This window comes from Xiphophorus hellerii, chromosome 21 (genome assembly GCF_003331165.1).
Source record: "Xiphophorus hellerii strain 12219 chromosome 21, Xiphophorus_hellerii-4.1, whole genome shotgun sequence".
NCBI lineage: Eukaryota > Metazoa > Chordata > Actinopteri > Cyprinodontiformes > Poeciliidae > Xiphophorus > Xiphophorus hellerii.
In genome coordinates this window covers 24002726-24021410 of record NC_045692.1, presented here as the reverse complement: position 1 = coordinate 24021410, position 18685 = coordinate 24002726, and the positions used below count along the sequence as shown (strand labels likewise).

Below are 18685 nucleotides of genomic sequence, written 5' to 3'. Positions count from 1 at the left end.
TCAAGATGGGAATTTTCTTTGAGGAAAAATGGTTGGGTAGATGGGTGGGTGGATGGAAATAAAAAAAAACCTCCAGTCTTGTACTGACTTATATTTCATTTGCTTGTTTCTTTTCTTCCTTCAACAAAATGCATCTCTACCCCGCTCCATCTGTAAGCATCTTTAATTCTTTATCACAGATGGCCAAATGCTGGAGAAAGCTCAAGGCTGTTTGCCAATTCTATAAACTGCAAAATGCATTACAGTTACAGCTCCAAGACAGCAAATCTGAGGTCATCTTTCAATTTGTCCTTCCAATGAGACTAATAGTTATGAATCACAAGACAAGGACAGCTTTCAAACTGGTTCGCATAAACGGTGAGTTCTTTCTCAATCTCTAAAGCATCAACATTCAAAACCTCCACAACTATTAAATAATAAAGTAAGCAGTATAACAAATACTTTAGCAGTATACTAATGCTTAATGTACTGTACACAGGACCTGCCTAATTTATCGTCAATACACTTCCTTCTCATATGCCTGGAGAAAACTGGTTGGCTATGACTTTGGAACATAATGATCATCATTTATTGACTCATATGGATTCTCTCTGGATTTTGAATTTTACCCATCAAGCATTGTAACATTTTTAAGAGAGAGATCCTCAGAAATATTTGATCATAATTAACAGCTTCAGGACACCATGTCCACTATGTGCGGCCAGCACTGCGTTTATTGCCGCTGTCACCAGGCTAGACGGTTGTCAATGCATCAAGTATTAGATTCTTACCAGTGATTTGCATAAAAATCATGTAATGGTATCAAACTTGGTGAAAAAGTATCAACGATGTATCAGAAATTACACCTCTTGCTTCTTTAACCATAGTACATGTTCTATGCAGATGTTTAAAGATTGTTACAAATGGTCTGTGTAATATTTATTAGTTTTATTTTTTATTAATTTTTCATTGTAATTTTGTGAAAAAAATGTACAACTGAAATCTGATCAATAAATGTTTTATTTAGAAGTTTAAAAGAAAAAAGCATTTCTGTCAGAGTTAATTAGGTTCTCAGTTATTGGCAGCAAACAGGATGGTGTATCGGTCAGGATGCAGGAAGGAGGACATGAGATCAAAACTTTAACTTCAGATGTGAGCTGGTTTATTTGTCTTGATGCTCAGTGTTGCCAGCAGTCTGTAATAACAAATTAATTGCCATTAGTCTAACATATTACAGGAATAGAGGTTCAACTAATACAAACTCAAACAAAAATATCTAATGAGAAATAAACTCAACCATCCACATTTGCGTGTAAATCCACAACATACACAAATAACTCAATTTACGCAAAGGTTACATCATTAGGCGCAGCCTCGGTGAAAACACGAACACAGACAGCCCTTTGGCTCAGTTTAGCATAAGAGGCACTTTGGCGCCATCATGTGGCCAGATAACATCACTACACAATGGCGGCAGCTGGCAGCGCATGCCCTTAATGACTAGATCTGCTGCAATAACTCAATGGAAAGTAATAACAGATGCAGCCGAAATGCAGTTACAAACAATGGGATTTAAGGTAAACCTACGAAGGCTGAGCAGGTCCAACTGAGTTCCCAGCGCTCAGAGAGCCCCACAACATCGCATACTCGTTCTCCCGTAGTTAACACATATAACAAACTGAATCTAGAATAAACAGTCAGAGTCTTGTGGGGAAAAATGAATCCACCCTGAACATTCTGGCCTTTTACGCACCTTTTCCAGCTTCATCATGCTCTACGCTATCAACTGCTGGGGAAAGGATCATCTTTTTTCTCTTCTTGGGGGATTTTTATGCTATCTGACTCTGTCTTGACATTTAGATATTGTTCACCTGCTTGTGGATTATTCACTGAAGAAACAGGGATGATCAGTTCACTCAGAGTGTGTAGAACCTGAAGTCCAACCTGAAGGCGGGGGACCTCGATGTTTTCTTTTAATTTGGAGCAGAAGGGCTTTTAGTAAATCAACCAGATGAGATCCCTTGGTCACATGTCCTTGATAAACAAACTCTCCTCTGGATGTCCAACCACTGTTACTCCTAGACAGTTTTTTCAGAATGTATTCATCATTTTTACGTTCCTTTTCAGGGAGGGCTTTTACAACTTCATTCGCTGTTTCATCTAATTCATCTTGAGGTTTCTGGATAGAATCGTCTTCGCGAGTTCCAGATTCAAGCACAGGGTCATCCTTAAGATGGTCACGTTGCAGAGTCACAGTTAACCGAGGTTCCTCTAACTGTCCCTGTTTGATTAAAGTCAAATATCTCTGTAGCAAAGCATCATATTTTTAATTTTCTCATATGAAGTTAGTCTTGATTCATTCAATATCGCTCTCATCTTAGAATCCAAATCCTCTTCAGCTGCTTGTCTGATAGAAGTCTCTGGATGACTCCAGTGCTTGAACTGATGCGGTGAGATCAGATACATCTGTTGAGACATTTTATTTGTTGATTATTCCACCCACCAGGTTTCTGATCAAGGTGTAAGAGCTGCTAAAATAGGGAGAATGAACCCTCCTCGCTGGCTCCTGAGAGCTGCCTGTTTACATTTTAAACCTGTTTCTATGTCAGCAAACAGTCTGATGATCTTCTGTTTGTTCAGTTTCTGGTGTTGAGAAATTGAAAGTTTAATGTTACCTTTTAAAATGTTCAGAGCAATTTCACACAAAGTTTTTAGAAAGTCAGGTGAGCAGTGCCCAAGAATATCTTTTTGCTTCTGGGGAGTGGCAGGTACAGAGTCCTAAGGATGTGTACATTCCTTTTTATCCGTGCAGACATGACTTACTTTGTTTTAGGTACATACACAACTGGCCACTGTTGAGCTAGCAGACCCGATCTCAATTTGAAATGTTCTGGACAGGTGGGAGTAAGGTCAAGGATTAAATAACCATGAGCCTCTCTGGTTGCATCTTCAAAACTCTCTAAGAAAAGTCCCTTTGCTGATGGGAAGATTTGACATCTCTCGTATTCTTAAACAATACCATATAATTACTGTTCAGACTTATAGTACGGCTGAATTTCTCCTGGTGAGACACATTCTGGGTCAACATTATTACATTCCAATTTTTATGATGTCTGAATTCTGTGAATAATTTTACCACTTCAGGATGTTCTGAGGCTTGAAAAATGACATCATCAGTGTTTTCAGAATCATGTTTCCAGAATAGGCAGAGAATGTAACTGAAACACATCTCTGTCCGTTCTCCTCACCAGTAAAAAGAAACCAACTCTTTTGTCTTTCCTGTGTCTTGTATTGTGATGTTCTAGGTGATTCAAACCTGACACAAACATTATTTTTACATCAACTGTCAGCCGGTCTGTCAGTCAAACCTCTCACTGCAGAGCAGAAGAAGACAGAGGCTGATTTTTAAAACTTTGCTAACGAAGATAAAATTAGGGGATCAGATGGGCTTCACATGGGCTGATCACGATCCCCTAAAATGAAGGAAATCGGTGCCCAGATATCAACTGATCAAACAATCAGTTGGCCAATAAATGTATCTTATATTATATATATGTATATAATGTAAACAGCTCTGCCAGAGATGCAATAAGTTTATAGAAGATGAGTGAATGATCTAATGATTGGGATGCTGATTGCAGCCGGTCTACATTGTCAGCAGAACTAGAGGGCCCCAAAACCACATTTCGCTTTGGGCCCCATGGAGGCTTGGGCCGGCCCTGCCAGGCATACCAACGCAGAAACAAATACTAATAACAGCACATAGAAACAGAAGTAAAATAACCAAAATATTTCACTAATTACACAACATGTGCTCACGGGTGGAAAGCTTTATATAGCATGCTAATAACAGTTTAATAAATATCAACACAACACAAGAAGAAACTACCTTAGTACAATGAATAGTAAAGAATTACTTTATAAGTCAGTAACGCACATCAACAACATGTGAAACCATTGGCACCACTCAGGAACACATTTCTCTGGAGCTCCTAATGTGGTAAAAACTCACCACCAGGTGGCGCCTTACTCTCCTCAGGTTCAAACAGCACCATGCAGCATCATGACATGTTGATGCGCAGCAGCAAACCTGAGCCTTTATAACTGAGTCAGATACTTTCATCCTGTTTGTACTGAACAAACAATTCATTCATTTCATGACTATTAAAACTTTGGACATAAATTTTGGTTTCTGGGTCACTTTGGGAGGCAGCTGTGTTGATCTGGTCTCATACCTGTTGTTGATGTTTGGAGGTGAAGTTTCCATTTTAGGCTGGTCTAAGATTTAAAGTTAATGATAATTATAACATTATGATTCCCTTAACAGTGATGAAGAAAACTGTAAAGAAATATTTTCCATTTTATTCCCAGTGGACTAAAGTGATGCAGTTAACCCTCAACAGCTGAAACCAAATTTATATTTGAAATCATCAATGATCCAACCCTAAATACTCATTTATAGTGAATGTTTGGAGTTTGCAATCAGGACTCCATAGTTTAGTTTGGCTGGCAAAGTTTTTTTTAGGATTGTTTTCTCAAAGTTAAAATAAAACTGTAGATCTAAATCAAACAGATTTGACTGGATCTGGAAGATAATTTCTCTTTGGTTTTATGGTTATATACCAAACTGGATCCATCCATCCATTTTCTTACACCCTTGTCCCTAGTGGGGTCAGGAGGTGCTGGTGCCTATGTCCAGATAACGTTCCGGGCGAGAGGCGGGGTCAAAGGTCGCCAGTCTGTCGCAGGGCAACACAGAAACACACAGAACAGACAACCATGCACACACACACCCAGGGAGAATTTAGAGAGACCAATTAGCCTAACAGTCATGTTTTTGGACTGTGGGAGGAAGCCGGAGAACCCAGAGAGAACCCACCATGCACAGGGAGAACATGCAAACTGCATGCAGAAAGACCCCGGGCCGGGAATCGAACCCAGGATCTTGTTGCTGCAAGGCAACAGCTCTACAAACTGCCCCACTGTGCAGCCACCAAATATTAATTTCAGGAAATTTAATATTTGGCAGATTGAGAAATATTTCACAGCTAAACTTAATCTGACAAAAGACCAATTTTATTTTTTTATGTTAATGACCATTTCAGTTTTTAACTATTCCATATTTATGATGTGATCTGTTATTGTTCCATCACTTTTAAATTAAATGTTTCTCCTCTGAGTTTGCTGATGTTGTTGAATCTAAAGTTTCCCTCATTTATTCATAACAGCAGAAAGATTTATATTTCTGTTTCAATAAAAATAGATCAAGAGACTTTTTGTAGCAAAATGATGAACAATATCATGTCAAAAGTTTCATCATTTTATTCTAAACAGAAACAAAATTTGTCATGTCTTTTAATGATTGATGTTACATTGTTAGAAAAATGAGGCAGTGAAATTTTTAGTTGGTTTATTGAAGAACAAAGAATTTATGTAACATAAGAAATAATGGAAAAAATCTTCAGAGATAAACATTTTATTGATTCATTTATGAGAAACTGGTAGAATATAAAGAATATATTTAGCTGCGCCCCCTGCTGGGCAGGAGATGAAACTATAAAATCATCATATTTAGGAAAAAAACAACAAATATTTACAAATGTGAGAAACAACAAAAGAACATGAAGAACTAATTGTTTTGTTAAACTACATCAAAGCTCATATATCAGTTATTTATGTAATAAAATATTTGCTTTCTAGAAAAATAAAGAGAAATAAACATTTTATTGATAAAGTTCTGAGAAAGTTTAGCTGGTAGAATATAAAGAATATATTTAGCTGCGCCCCCTGCTGGGCAGGAGATGAAATCATCATAAAAATAAAAACAGAAATGTCTCCAAACATGAGAATCACCTGAAGAACATGAAGAGCTGATCATTTTGTGAAACTACATCAAAGCTCATGAATCATCTTGACGGGTAAAATGTGAGAATGGCATTAAAACAAAACCACTCTCTGAATGTGAATGAAAGGGTTAAAGCTGCAGAGCTTCACTTTCCTCCATTTTCTTCTTGTAGAACATTATGAATCCAGCTGCTGCTGCTGCAATCACAACACAAACCACCGTCCGTCTGATGAGTTCAGGAACCACCAGATTCTCTGGAACCAAACAAGTTCAGGAGTTTAGCTTAAAGACTCATTTGTAGTTTAGAATATGAGATTTTTACCATCTAATGAACCTTAAATCCTGAATCCTGTTACCTCCAGTCCTCCTCAGATAGAGGTGAGTTATAATCGTCTCCTCATCACCACTGAGCTCACAGCTGTAAACTCCCTCCTGATCTGAGGTCACATCCTGTAAGGTGAGGCTGCCGGACGCTGAAACATTCCTCACATGTTTCCTCCACTCCTCTGAGATGTTGGAGATGTTTCTGTCAGTCTTGGTCAGGATGATCTGATGGTGGTTGAACCTCCAGACCAAACTGGTTCCATAATAATCTGAAGATGTGCAGCAGATTGTAACTTCAGCTCCTGAGAAATCAAAGTTTATGAGTTCAGAACATTTCAGCAACAAGCAGTTCAAAAAGCTTCACATTCTAAAAACTCTAAACAGTAACCAGTGATGAAATAAGCAATAAACATTTTGCCAAATGGCATCAAAATCATCAATAATAACGAAATATACTAATCAATGTTCCAGTTATTATTAATCAAAAGCAACTCTAACCAGCTGGGCTTTTATCCTTGATTTAAAGGAACTCAGTGTTTCGGCTGTTTTGCAGTTTTCTGGATGTTTGTTCCAGATTTGTGTTGCATAGAAGCTGAATGCTGATCTCTAGTAACTGAAGCCATGCCTCTAGATCTATAACTCTAGATCTATAACTCTAGATCTATAACTCTAGATCTATAACTCTAGATCTATAACAATAGATTGTTCTTTAGGTTCATATATAATAACTTCAGTTTTGTTTCTGTTCAGCTGGAGAAAGTTTTCTCTCATCCACACATTTATCTTTTCTCTGCATCTGTTCAGTGATTGGCTGGGTTCAAAGGTCACCTGATGACATCATAATGTAGATCTGAGTATCATCTGCGTAGTTATGCTAACTAATCTGATTACATGAGCTAATAGGATGTAGATATTAAATAGAAGTGGGCTCAGCTTCAAACTTATTTCCAGACTTTACTGAGACTTTTTGAAGCTTAAATAAAATTCAGAAAAAATGTTCAAACAAAATCTGTTTGTGACGTTATTGTGGTTTTTAACCACATTTTTATATTTCAGTAATAAACTGCTCTCTGCACAAAGACGGGAATCAGTCTGAGGCCAAATCTGAAATAAAGTAATAAAATATTGTTAATTGTTCATGAAAAAACTACAAATTACTGTAACAACCATAATAAAACTTCCTGGTTCAGTTATCAGAATCACTTAAAACTTTCTGAGATGGAAGATGGACATTTTAAATATATCAATATATGTAATAAAAGACTATATTTAGAATTAAGCTTCTAAATATGCTCCATCTTTCTGCAAAGCAAACGGACTGAGGAAATATTTCTACAATTATGATACAAATCAGCTGCATTTTATTAAGCAGGTTTGATTCTGTCATTAAATCATATTGAAAGGTTCTAACTTGTTAAATGTGTTTAATATGTTTAATAAGTTATTTAATGAAAATAAATCACAGCAGCTCAATAAAGAAAATCCAGTTTTGAAATAAATGCTGAATATTTTCATAATAAATTTGGCTGCAGTTAATAAATGATAGGTTTATTTTGTCACAACCTGCAAAGAATCAGCCAGAGACAGAGATTAGGTTTCTTTTGATTTCTTTTCTGCAGAATAGGAGAATTGAGAACAGACGCGACGAATCGCTGTCAAACACTGTCTGGACTCAATTCTGCCAGTTCTTTCTTTGCATTTCTCTTTATTGTATAGAAAAAGGAGGTTGGGCTTCTCTTCACACAGTCACACAGATAATTGACCAACCGTCTTTACGTTCTGAAACCTCCTATGGACATGCCCTTATAAGGGCATGTGGCTGACCACAACTAATCAGTTACATATGGAACTAATAACACATGAATGTTTAACGTTTTTAGCTTCTAAGCAAACATCCTAAACAAAGTTAATAATATACTACAAAAGAAAGAGAAGTTAAGTAAATATAAAAGGAAGAATAATATGAGAGTAATAATATAAAAGAATAATATGAAAAGAATAATATGAAAAGATAACTTGTAAAATAAACTCATGAGTAAATGAACAGGAGGATAATTTTCCTAACAATTTTCATAATAAATTTGGCTGCAGTTAATAAATATTTTCCTCAATCATCTCTGGTTTCCATCAATATGATGATAAAAAACTTTTGAGGGACTAAAATCTGCCAGCCGTTTCCATCCAGGACAGGAAACCTTCATCCATGGACCAGATGTTTCATTTTCATAAAACAGGAAATGCATCCAACCAATCAGCTGCCATTCTGCAGACGTTCAGTTTGTGATGCTCTTGATGTAATGCCTCACTATGAAAACTATCATGGCATAAAGTAGCTTTTTAGTGACAATTAAAGTTATTTGCATGTTTCATAATGAAGTTTAAAATAAAATTAAAATTAAAGGTAAAAAGAAACAAAAGTACCAAAGATTTTAAATATCAGAACTTTCTGTACATCTGCTGACCTGGTTCAGCTAAAGTTGCTCTCCACCATTTTGTCCCGACAAACTCCAAATAAGTTCTGATGGTGCAGCTGTAGATCCGATCAGAACCGTCTGGAACCGTCAGAGAGCTGCTGATGTCATAAAGCTTCTCCTCAGTCTGATGGACTGTGGTTCTGTTCTGCAGAGTCGTGTTGGATGGAGGCTCAGTGGACCAGGTGAGTTCAGGTTGAGGGTAGATCCCCTCTGAGCTGCAGGTGATCCTGTTTCCATCCTGATGGATTCTGAATGTAGAGACTGGAGCTGCAAGAAAAATATTAAACAAATGAACAATTTTTCAGAAGAAAAATTTTAGAAGCACAAAATAAAAATACAACTTTTATAATCTTATTTCAATAAAGTTTTTTTTTTTTCAAATGAAAATGTCCTACCTTCTACTGGCAGGTCAACATAATGTCTATAATAGACGCCATTAATGTTTGCAGTGCACTCATATTTTCCCTCATCATCAACCTTCACTCCTCTCAGCAGCAGGTCGCCGTTTCCTCTGGAGATCTGATCCTCAAACAGTGACGCTCTGGATCTGAAGCTCTCAGAGTATCTGGAGCCACGATGGTCATATGATACAATCAGAGATTTTGGATATTCACTTTCCCATCTCATGTCAGTAATCCCGTTCTTGAACCGACATGGTAAAATGCAGTCCTGGTTAATAACACAGGACACGCTGGTTACAAAGTCTGCAATAAGAAATAAAAACAGATGAAAGTTGAGTTGAATGGTGCTGAGGAGGAAACCCAGATCCCTCTGAAGGATCATAGAAAAACCTGCCTGGAAACAAGATCTCAGCAAATAGTCTCCATGATCCAGATTATGTTCAGTGAACCAAAAGTTCTGGTTCTGATAGGAAAACAGGGAGGAATCACTCTGATGTAGAAATAAAAATATTTGAGAAAAAACGTTTTATTTTATATTACCGTTTATAAATACAATGTTAAAATAATATATAATTTTTCCAGTTATTGGAAAATATTTCTTGACATTCCAGCAATGAAGCTATTATTATTATTATTATCATTATTATTATTATTATTATTATTATTATTATTATTATTATTATTATTATTGAGCAGCTTTCTGTTTGCTCCTGCTGGTATTTTGATTATTTATCTTTAGTCATGAGATCCAAACCTCTTTTCCTAATTTCTGCAAATCTATGAAGAAACAAATTATTGCTTAACAGTTAAAACACTGAACTAAATGTAAATCCTGAACCTCAGTTTTGTTCATTTACTTCATTCCTAATAGCTATATAACTGATCTTTAATCCAGAATAACTATCATTTCAGAGTTTCATTTTCCTCAGAGTCTGCAGTGGCAACATGGCCTTTTTCATTTACTAGAATATTTTACTTTGATGTTTTCTGTCTTTGATTTATTTAACTTTGCTGTGTTACTTTGAACTTATTTGGTTTCCCTTGTTATTGATTTATTTAAATAATTGTAATTAATGTGGGTTTGTGCTGCATGTTGCTTTGCTAATTAATTTCTGTTGTGTTTATTTGTCTGAGGCTGGAAACGCCCCCTAGTGGCTCACGCTGGTTCCCCATCAGCTGCAGGGTTTTGTCAGCTGCCAACCGCATTTTTTATGAATATATGTTAATAAATAATCATAAACGTTAGAAACCATCAGGTTTTTGAAACCAGGTGGTTTCTGACAATCACCCTTGAGATTGTTTCTCTTTTTTATTCCTAGTTTAACTGTTTGAGTTTTTGGCTCGTTTCATTTTCTGTAATAATAAAAACACTTGGCTGCCACAGAGATGCTGGCAGTAGCTCAGCTAGCATGTAGCATTTTACAGAAAATGTTTTCTTTCTTTATCTCTGCATCTTCATAGGGATAAAACTTATAATCTTGCTTTTATGTTTATCTTTTTGATTATTTTTGACAAACGTTTCCACAAAGTCAGCCTTAAACTGGATTCTGAACAGATCATTTTCCAGAATGTTAAAGTGTTTAACTACAGAAAACGTTTCACTGTAAACCATCAGTTATAATGTTGGAACAAATACTTTTCATTTACAGGGGAATGTATTTTAAATTAGGTTCCTGTCATTTTTTCATGTTGACGGGTAAAATGGGATTTTGAATGGAATTAAAATAAAATCACTCTCTGAATGTGAATAAAACTTCTGGATGTTTCATGAGGTTTCAAGTAAAAGTCAAATTAAATGGAAGCAAGAAACAAAAATACCAGCTTATTAAATGATATCAGAACTTTCTATACATCTGCTGACCTGGATCATTTAGATATGCTCTCCTCCTGTTCTTCCTGGTTCTGATGATGCAGCGGTAGATCAAACCTGGATCTTCATCTGGAACCGTCAGAGAGCTGCTGATGTCATAAAGCTTCTCCTCAGTCTGATGGACTGTGGTTCTGTTCTGCAGAGTCGTGTTGGATGGAGGCTCAGTGGACCAGGTGAGTTCAGGTTGAGGGTAGATCCCCTCTGAGCTGCAGGTGATCCTGTTTTCATCCTGATGGATTCTGATTGTAGAGACTGGAGCTGAAAATAACATAATAAAAAATGAACAATTTCACATAAGGAACATCCCACAACAACACAATACAAACTATCAAAACCTAATTTGAATTAAATGTTTTCAAATAAAGATGTCCTACCTTCTACTGCAAGGACAACAGAATGTCTATAATAGATCCCAGTTGTAAATACATGACACCGATATGTTCCCTCATCATCAACCTTCACTCCTCTCAGCAGCAGGTCGCCGTTTCCTCTGGAGATCTGATCCTCAAACAGTGACGCTCTGGATCTGAAGCTCTCAGAGTACCTGATGTTACCCTGGTCATAACTTACAATCAGAGATTTTTCACGCTCCCATGTCATGTTGGTGACCCGATTCCTGAACCGACATGGTAAAATGCAGTCCTGGTTGAGAACACAGGACATGCTGGTCTCAGACTCTGAAATAATAAAAACAGATGAAAGCTGAGTTGAATGGTGCTGAGGAGGAAACCCAGATCCCTCTGAAGGATCATAGAAAAACCTGCCTGGAAACAAGATCTCAGCAAATAGTCTCCATGATCCAGATTATGTTCACTGAACCAAAAGTTCTGGTTCTGATAGGAAAACAGGAAGGCATTGTGTAGCAATGTGGCCTTTTTGAGTTATTTTCATGTATTTTGCATTTGCTGTTTTGAATTTATTCAATTTGGCCGTGATATATTTATTTTGGATTTATTTTGAGTTGCTGAGTTTAATGTGTGCTGATTTCTTTCTGAGGCTGGTGTTGCTGGAGACGTCCCCTTCAGTTCACACAGGTATTCTCCATCAGCTGCAATGGCGTTCAAGCCAGAAATGGGGCAATAAAAGGAGCAAATCAGCAGTTGAGTGAGAGGGTCGGGTAGAATCAGAGACGCAGCAGCCAGGAACGATCCGGTCGGCAGGTTAGCAGAGCAGCAGGACTGGAAGAACATAAAACGGGGTGAGCAACACGCATCCAGTCCGAGGGACGTGGTTCTGGTACCAGTGGATCACACACAGCTGGAGGTCGAGGTCATGAGGATCGTAGGCTGGGGAGGATCGAGCGCTGCAGAGAGGACTGTTCCCTTTTTTAGCCTAGACTCTGTTTCCATCTCTTCCTAAGACTTATATTCACTGTGATGCTTTTACATTTATCCTCTGCATTTTTACTCCTAGTCTAACTAGCTGGTTGCTGCTGTTTTCAATTTTCATCCACTTATTAGCAGTCGGGAGGCCACAATCGCTCTAATGTTAAAGGAGAATAATTTGAGAAAAAAAACTGGTTTGTTAACATTTTGATTAAAAACAGATTGTAAAATTACTTTATAATCTTCACAATGATTAATGAAATTTTTTCTTGACATTTCAACAATGAAGCTAATATGACTGAGCAGCTTTCTGTTTGCTCCTGCTGGTATTTTAATTATTTATCTGTAGTGATGAGATCCAGACCTTGGAGGTTGTCATGGTTACAGATGGTGGTTCCACACACCAACACATTTTCTCTGAGTTTTCATTTGTATGTCACACCCACTGCAGCATAAATATCTAGGATTTGTTAATATTCTCATTTAATATTAAAATGTGTTTGTAATCTGATTGCAGAGTGAAAACTAACCGCAGGTCCAAAGCACTAGAGAACGGTGAGCTGAAATTATGAGCCATTTCCCACAGATCTTGTTTCCTGCAGTTGCCCAACTGACTAATGGAAGAATTAGCTACAAAAGAAACCAAGTCAAAGGATGCCATGTTAAGAGGATAACCTATGTAAAAATAAATAAAAAGGTGTGATAGGACAGCCAAAATGAACAAAGGAGGGAGACACACAGACCAATCGGCTCACAGGACCATCAGTTCTGGTCAATCTCCTTCTACTGTGCCACAACAGTGACCCGTTTCCATTACAAAATAAAAGAAACAAAGTCATGGAAAATGGGACACTTGAACCCACCACAAAACAAAATTAATTCTCACAAGTTACCTCAACAAAAATATAATCCCGGACGAGCCCCCAATTGTTATGACCCAAGGAAGTCTGGGTGTCCGGTTGGGTGGGAGGGGGGCAATGTAACAAATGACCAGCGAATAAAGAGGCAAAACAAAGAGGGTGGAGTTAATGTTTCATTTAAAATAATCCAAGAAGAATCTTGAGTGTGGAGGCAAAAACCCTAAAGAAAAAAGAAGAGTAAATACCAAAACAAAGGGTTTCTAATAAGAGACAATCCTCCAGCAAACTAACTTGGGAGAGACCATGAACTAGAGATGGACGTCTGAAGCCAGGCTTCGATGCTTGTGTCGCCTTGCTGAAAACTATGTGACTGGCAACAAACGACGCCTCGCATCACCTGGGACACGTGACTGCTTCGTTTTGCGTGTCGGTTTTCAAAATAAAAGCACGATAAGCCGTGCTGCTTCATGGGTTGTTGTAGGTCATTTGGTTGCGAATCAGAGGAGAATATTTGTCTTCAGTGGCCAAAATAAAAGGAACATTGACCAACATATTTGATGATGGCTCTCATCAAAATGTTTGTTACTGGTTTTCTTAATTGTTGATTATGGTGTTTTTTATGACTTTATATTTTTATCATTTTATGATGTAAAGCTCTTTGAACTACATTGTTGCTGAAATCTGCCTCACAAATAAACTCGATTGATTATCTGAAATGGAACCAACAAGAGGAAAATCTCTGACATCTGGGAAAACTTTGAGATGATCACTCACAATAAAATTCTTCTTAAATAAAAATAATTAACCCTTTCTCACCTTCTGGAAATTTCCACTATTATTTGTAGCCTGATCAGCAAAGATATATCAGTCTTACACAGCAGAAACAGATTTAATGCTGTTGCAGGACTAAAATTCTGCATGTAGCAAAATATAAAAGATCAGATCCAATCAGAAATCCAAGAAAAATCAAAAGCCCCAACAAGCACTAAAAACTAAAACATCAAATGTCTTTATTTTCAAATCAGTCTCTGACATAAAAGAAAACCCAACACAACCACTGATGTTCAACATATACAGGATTAGATTGGCTACTAATCATTTTAATATTAAAACATATGACAATTAAATATGATTTAATTGATTCTCCTGTTACTAAACATGAGTTTGATGAAAACTTTGTGACAATATTGCATTTACTAATTTTTGGAAGTGTGATCCAACTGAGTGACAAGGCTGCTACAGTTTCACCAGCAGATGTCACTAGTGAGTGATGAATGAAGCATGGAGTAATGAACCTTTTTACAAAGCAAAGGGTTTTAAAGCTTCATTGCTTCATGAACTTCACATCTTCATAAACAAGGCCCCACTCAGCTACAAGCCTGGAACAAAGGAACACACTTCCATCAACCCACCACAAGCTGCAGCACAGATGCTGCCCAGTTGGCCAAGAGGCCCTGAGATCAGTTCCCACCCAGCTTTATACTCTGATCCTCAAGAGGCCGAGTGGAACCAGCTGTGTCTGCTGAAGCTGCAGGAGCAGCAACCTGGACTGGGGGAACATGCAGGCAGTCACCACTGCATGTAACATCTGGCTACTTAAGTTGCTTGTCTAACTTGATCTGTTTTATGTGCAGGTTGGCCTGCTACTGTTTCAGTTTAGGATTATTTCTTTTTGATAGTTAAAGTATTTGGGTTTTGTTTAGGGAAGGAGAGCTGCTATTTCAGCCCTCTGGTTCATTTTAAAGGACCTTTGCTGTCCCTGAGTTCCAAGATGTTTTATTTAGATTGAAGAGACGAGAGGAAGGAGAGATTTTTGTCCTTTGTTGTATTAAGTAGGGATTTTTTATGTTAGTGTTTTTGTTTGGGAGCATTTGGGTGTATTTGGTTATCATTATTATTATTATTATTATTATTATTATTATTATTATTCCCCCAATCAGTCTATTTTATTTAATTGGGTTCATCTACAATGTTCCCAGAGTCGTCTGGTTTTTAATGTTGTCATTTTTGTATAATAAAATAAATTACTACTTTTGCTCAAAGGGTTTTTGTGAACCAAATAAAATGTTTATAATTTTCAAGCAGTTCCTCTGATTCTTATAAACTTTTCTGTGGTGGTTTGGTAAAGAGGCTCTAAGGTTCTCTAAACATAACAAGAGCTGTATCCATGGTTACAGTAGTAAATAAAATCTCTCAATTTGATCAAATATCAAGAAACCTCTGGTTGTTTCATTTTTGTAATATTTATGCATTACAGTAATACTTAATGTAATGTAAGCTTTACATTAAATGCTTACATGATATTAATGTAAACATTTAATGTAATGTTTACATTAAAGACAAATTAAATGTAAGCAAGAAACAAAAATACCAGTTTATGAAATGAAATTAGAACTTTGTGTAAATCTGCTGACCTGCTCTAGTTAAAGTTGCTCTCCTCTGGTTCCTCCTGGTTCTGATGGTGCAGCTGTAGATCCGATCAGAACCGTCTGGAACCGTCAGAGAGCTGCTGATGTCATAAAGCTTCTCCTCAGTCTGATGGACTGTGGTTCTGTTCTGCAGAGCCGTGTTGGATGGAGGCTCAGTGGACCAGGTGAGTTCAGGTTGAGGGTAGATCCCCTCTGAGCTGCAGGTGATCCTGTTTCCATCCTGATGGATTCTGATGTCAGAGACTGGAGCTGCAGACAATATGAGAAAATGAAGAATTATTAAGCAGAAGAAGGAACCAAAAAATAAAATCTCTCAAAATATGATTTGAATAAAATGTTTTTAAATAAAGGTGTCCTACCTTCTACTGTAAGGTCACTATAATGTCTATAATAGATGCCATTTATCTTTACATAACACTCATATCCTCCCTCATCATCAACCTTCACTCCTCTCAGCAGCAGGTCGCCGTTTCCTCTGGAGATCTGATCCTCAAACAGTGACGCTCTGGATCTGAAGCTCTCAGAGTATCTGATGTTACCCTGGTCATAACTTACAATCAGAGACGATGTTTTATAAAGAAACCATTCCATGTAGGTAATCTCGTTCCTGATCCTACATGGTAAAATGCAGTCCTGGTTGAGAACACAGGACATGCTGGTCTCAGACACTGAAATAATAAAAACAGATGAAAGTTGAGTTGAATGGTGCTGAGGAGGAAACCCAGATCCCTCTGAAGGATCATAGAAAAACCTGCCTGGAAACAAGATCTCAGCAAATAGTCTCCATGATCCAGATTATGTTCACTGAACCAAAAGTTCTGGTTCTGATAGGAAAACAGGAAGGAATCACTCTGATGTAGAAGGAAAATCATTTTTAAAAATCTGGTTTATTTATGTTTCTGCTTAAAAGTATAATGTAAAAATACTATATAACATTTCCAATGATTAATGAAAACATATTTCTTGACATTCCATCAATAAAACTCTTATTGATCAGTTTTCTGTTGCTCCTGCTGGTATTGATTATTTATCTTTAGTGATTAAATCCAAACCTCGGAGGCTCTTTGCCATCACCCTAATCTTTAGCTCCTTCATTTATCACCTTCTAGTTTGGATTATTGCTGCTCTGCTATAAAATATAAATATTACTGTGAGATAGAAAAAACTTGTTTGTAGAAATAAAATATTAGTTTTAACCTCAATCTATTATTAGTAATTCTGGATTTATCTGTGAAAGCACCAAATAAAAAAGTCTCATTTCTTGAATATGGCAAAAGAAAAAATATATAAAAATGTTTTTGCTAAAATAGATTTCTGTGTTTGAATTTTCTAAATTTTCTCACAAACAACAAAATCATAATTTTCTGATTATTTGTCAGAGGGAGACATGTTGGTGAGTAAATTATCACTAAAATATGAGAGCAGAGATCACAGAGTTACTACTCTAACTTTCAATCAGGTTTCAACATTTCTTTATTATTAATATTTTCACTTCATTTCCTGTTTCATCCTCACTTTGAAAGCAATAATCTGTTAACATCTGAATGATAATAAAATAAAGGCAGCAATAAATGTTTTACTCACCTTCATAACCAGCCCACAAAAACGGTAAAAATAATAAAAACAAGAATCTCCTGGTTCTGATCATTTTACTGCTAATTATCAAACATTTGCTGCAAAACTATGAAGAAACAAATGATTGTTAAAACACTGAACTATATATAGATCCTGCTCCTCAGTTTTATTAAAAATGTAAATTATTCTTAGAAAATGTCTTTAATCCAGAATAACTCTGATGACATGTAGCTTCATTAATCTCAGAGTTTCTTCTGGTTGGAAGGAGGAAGTTTGTTCTGATAAATGTACTGATCAGCTTTCATGATAAAACCTCTGGAGGAGGAAGAAATGTTTTAGATTAGTTAGAGATGATGAGGAGTTTTCAACTGTCAGATCATTTCAGTAAATATTCATTAATAATCTACATTATTTATCCTTCTGCACTGACTTAATCCACAGTTATATAATCTTTCTGATTTCATCTTTTCACCTCCAAATTAAGTTAATACTTTTTCAAACATTTTTATTTCTCTACAAATCTTGAAACTAAGACCTGAAAAACATCCACCCAGTTACTTTTTCCAAATTTATGAATGAATAAACAAAGACATTAAGTAAAAAAAATTGCTGAAGTGCTTATTTTAGGGAAAGGCTAATGCTAATGCTAATGCTAATGCTAATGTTAATGCGGCACAAGGCAGTGCACCAGCCAGAGGCAGTGCACTGCTAATGTTCACTGCTCCCCAGTTTAATGTCCCCAATGTTAATGCAAGAATAATGAGGCTTTTATTTTGAAATGTTCCGTAAGCTTCATTTTAAAGGGCCACGCTCATACCATGTGTAACAGTGATTGGGTTAAACCAGTTATATAAAACCCAAAACAGCAAATACCTGCTATGAAAAATGTGAAGGTTTTATTTTGTAGTGTATGTGTCGCTCTTATTTTGACAGTCCAATGTGATTGTTGGGCTGCACAGTGGAGCAGTTGGTAGAGCTGTTGCCTTGCAGCAAGAAGGTCCTGGGTTCGATTTCTGCATAGAGTTTGCATGTTCTCCCTGTGCATGGTGGGTTAACAATCAGTCCAAAAACATGACTGTTACTTGGTCTCTAAATTCTCCCTAGGTGAGAGTGTGTGTGTGCGTGTGTGTGTGTGGTTATGTGTGTGTGTGTGTGGGTGTGTGTGTGTGGGGGTGTGTGTGTGTGTGTGTATGGTTGTGTGTCCTGTCTGTCTCTGTGTTGCCCGGCGACAGACTGGCGTCGTGTCCAGAGTGTACAGAAAACCGTCATGTGAGAGAGGCACACAGGGCACGCTGCGGATCAGGCCACAGTAACGGCACCAGGTGCCTTGCAAACAAGTTTGAACAAACTTTTAAAAGTTAGCAAACTCAAAAAAACCCATCAGCCACTTTTCCTCTTCAGTCACGTTGTCCTCCAGACAGAAACATTGAAGCTTTGTCTGTTCTCCATTTTTATGATTCTTTTTCTTTTTCCATGTTTTGTTGGTGAAAATGTCAAAACTTCCAACTTCTGTATAAAGATTAAAACATCACTGATAAATAGCTAAACTATTCAGTCTAGAAGTTTCTCTGAGCTTTAAGCTGTTTTAAGCAGCTAAAAATGT

At 36.9% G+C, this 18685-nt stretch overlaps 1 protein-coding gene and 1 long non-coding RNA gene across 2 annotated transcripts; both read right to left on the bottom strand.

Moving 5' to 3' along the window:
• Window positions 1-981: 981 nt before the first annotated feature.
• LOC116712193 (uncharacterized) lies at window positions 982-2659 on the bottom strand. The gene is made up of 2 exons (XR_004337462.1): window positions 1733-2659; window positions 982-1174 (listed from the first exon to the last, which is right to left on the bottom strand). It is a non-coding gene; the product is annotated as an uncharacterized LOC116712193 (long non-coding RNA).
• Window positions 2660-5410: 2751 nt separating this feature from the next.
• LOC116712105 (CD276 antigen-like) lies at window positions 5411-17479 on the bottom strand. Its single transcript, XM_032551962.1, has 9 exons — window positions 17092-17479; window positions 15867-16175; window positions 15493-15756; window positions 11268-11570; window positions 10885-11151; window positions 9018-9326; window positions 8611-8889; window positions 6181-6450; window positions 5411-6078 (listed from the first exon to the last, which is right to left on the bottom strand). The coding sequence occupies exons 1-9, from the start codon at window positions 17153-17155 to the stop codon at window positions 5954-5956; spliced, it is 2190 nt and encodes a 729-aa protein (XP_032407853.1). The 5' UTR covers window positions 17156-17479; the 3' UTR covers window positions 5411-5953.
• Between the last annotated feature and the right edge of the window lie 1206 nt (window positions 17480-18685).

What these genes read in the sequence shown, in the direction of transcription:
- LOC116712105 (XM_032551962.1), bottom strand. Translation starts at nt 17,155, where the DNA reads ATGATCAGAACCAGGAGATTCTTGTTTTTATTATTTTTACCGTTTTTG. An exon ending in TAGTGACCTTACAGTAGAAG is followed by an intron (nt 15,757 to 15,866) that starts GTAGGACACCTT and finishes TATTGTCTGCAG; the next exon opens with CTCCAGTCTCTGACATCAGA. An exon ending in AGCATATCTAAATGATCCAG is followed by an intron (nt 9,327 to 10,884) that starts GTCAGCAGATGT and finishes TTCTTATTGCAG; the next exon opens with ACTTTGTAACCAGCGTGTCC.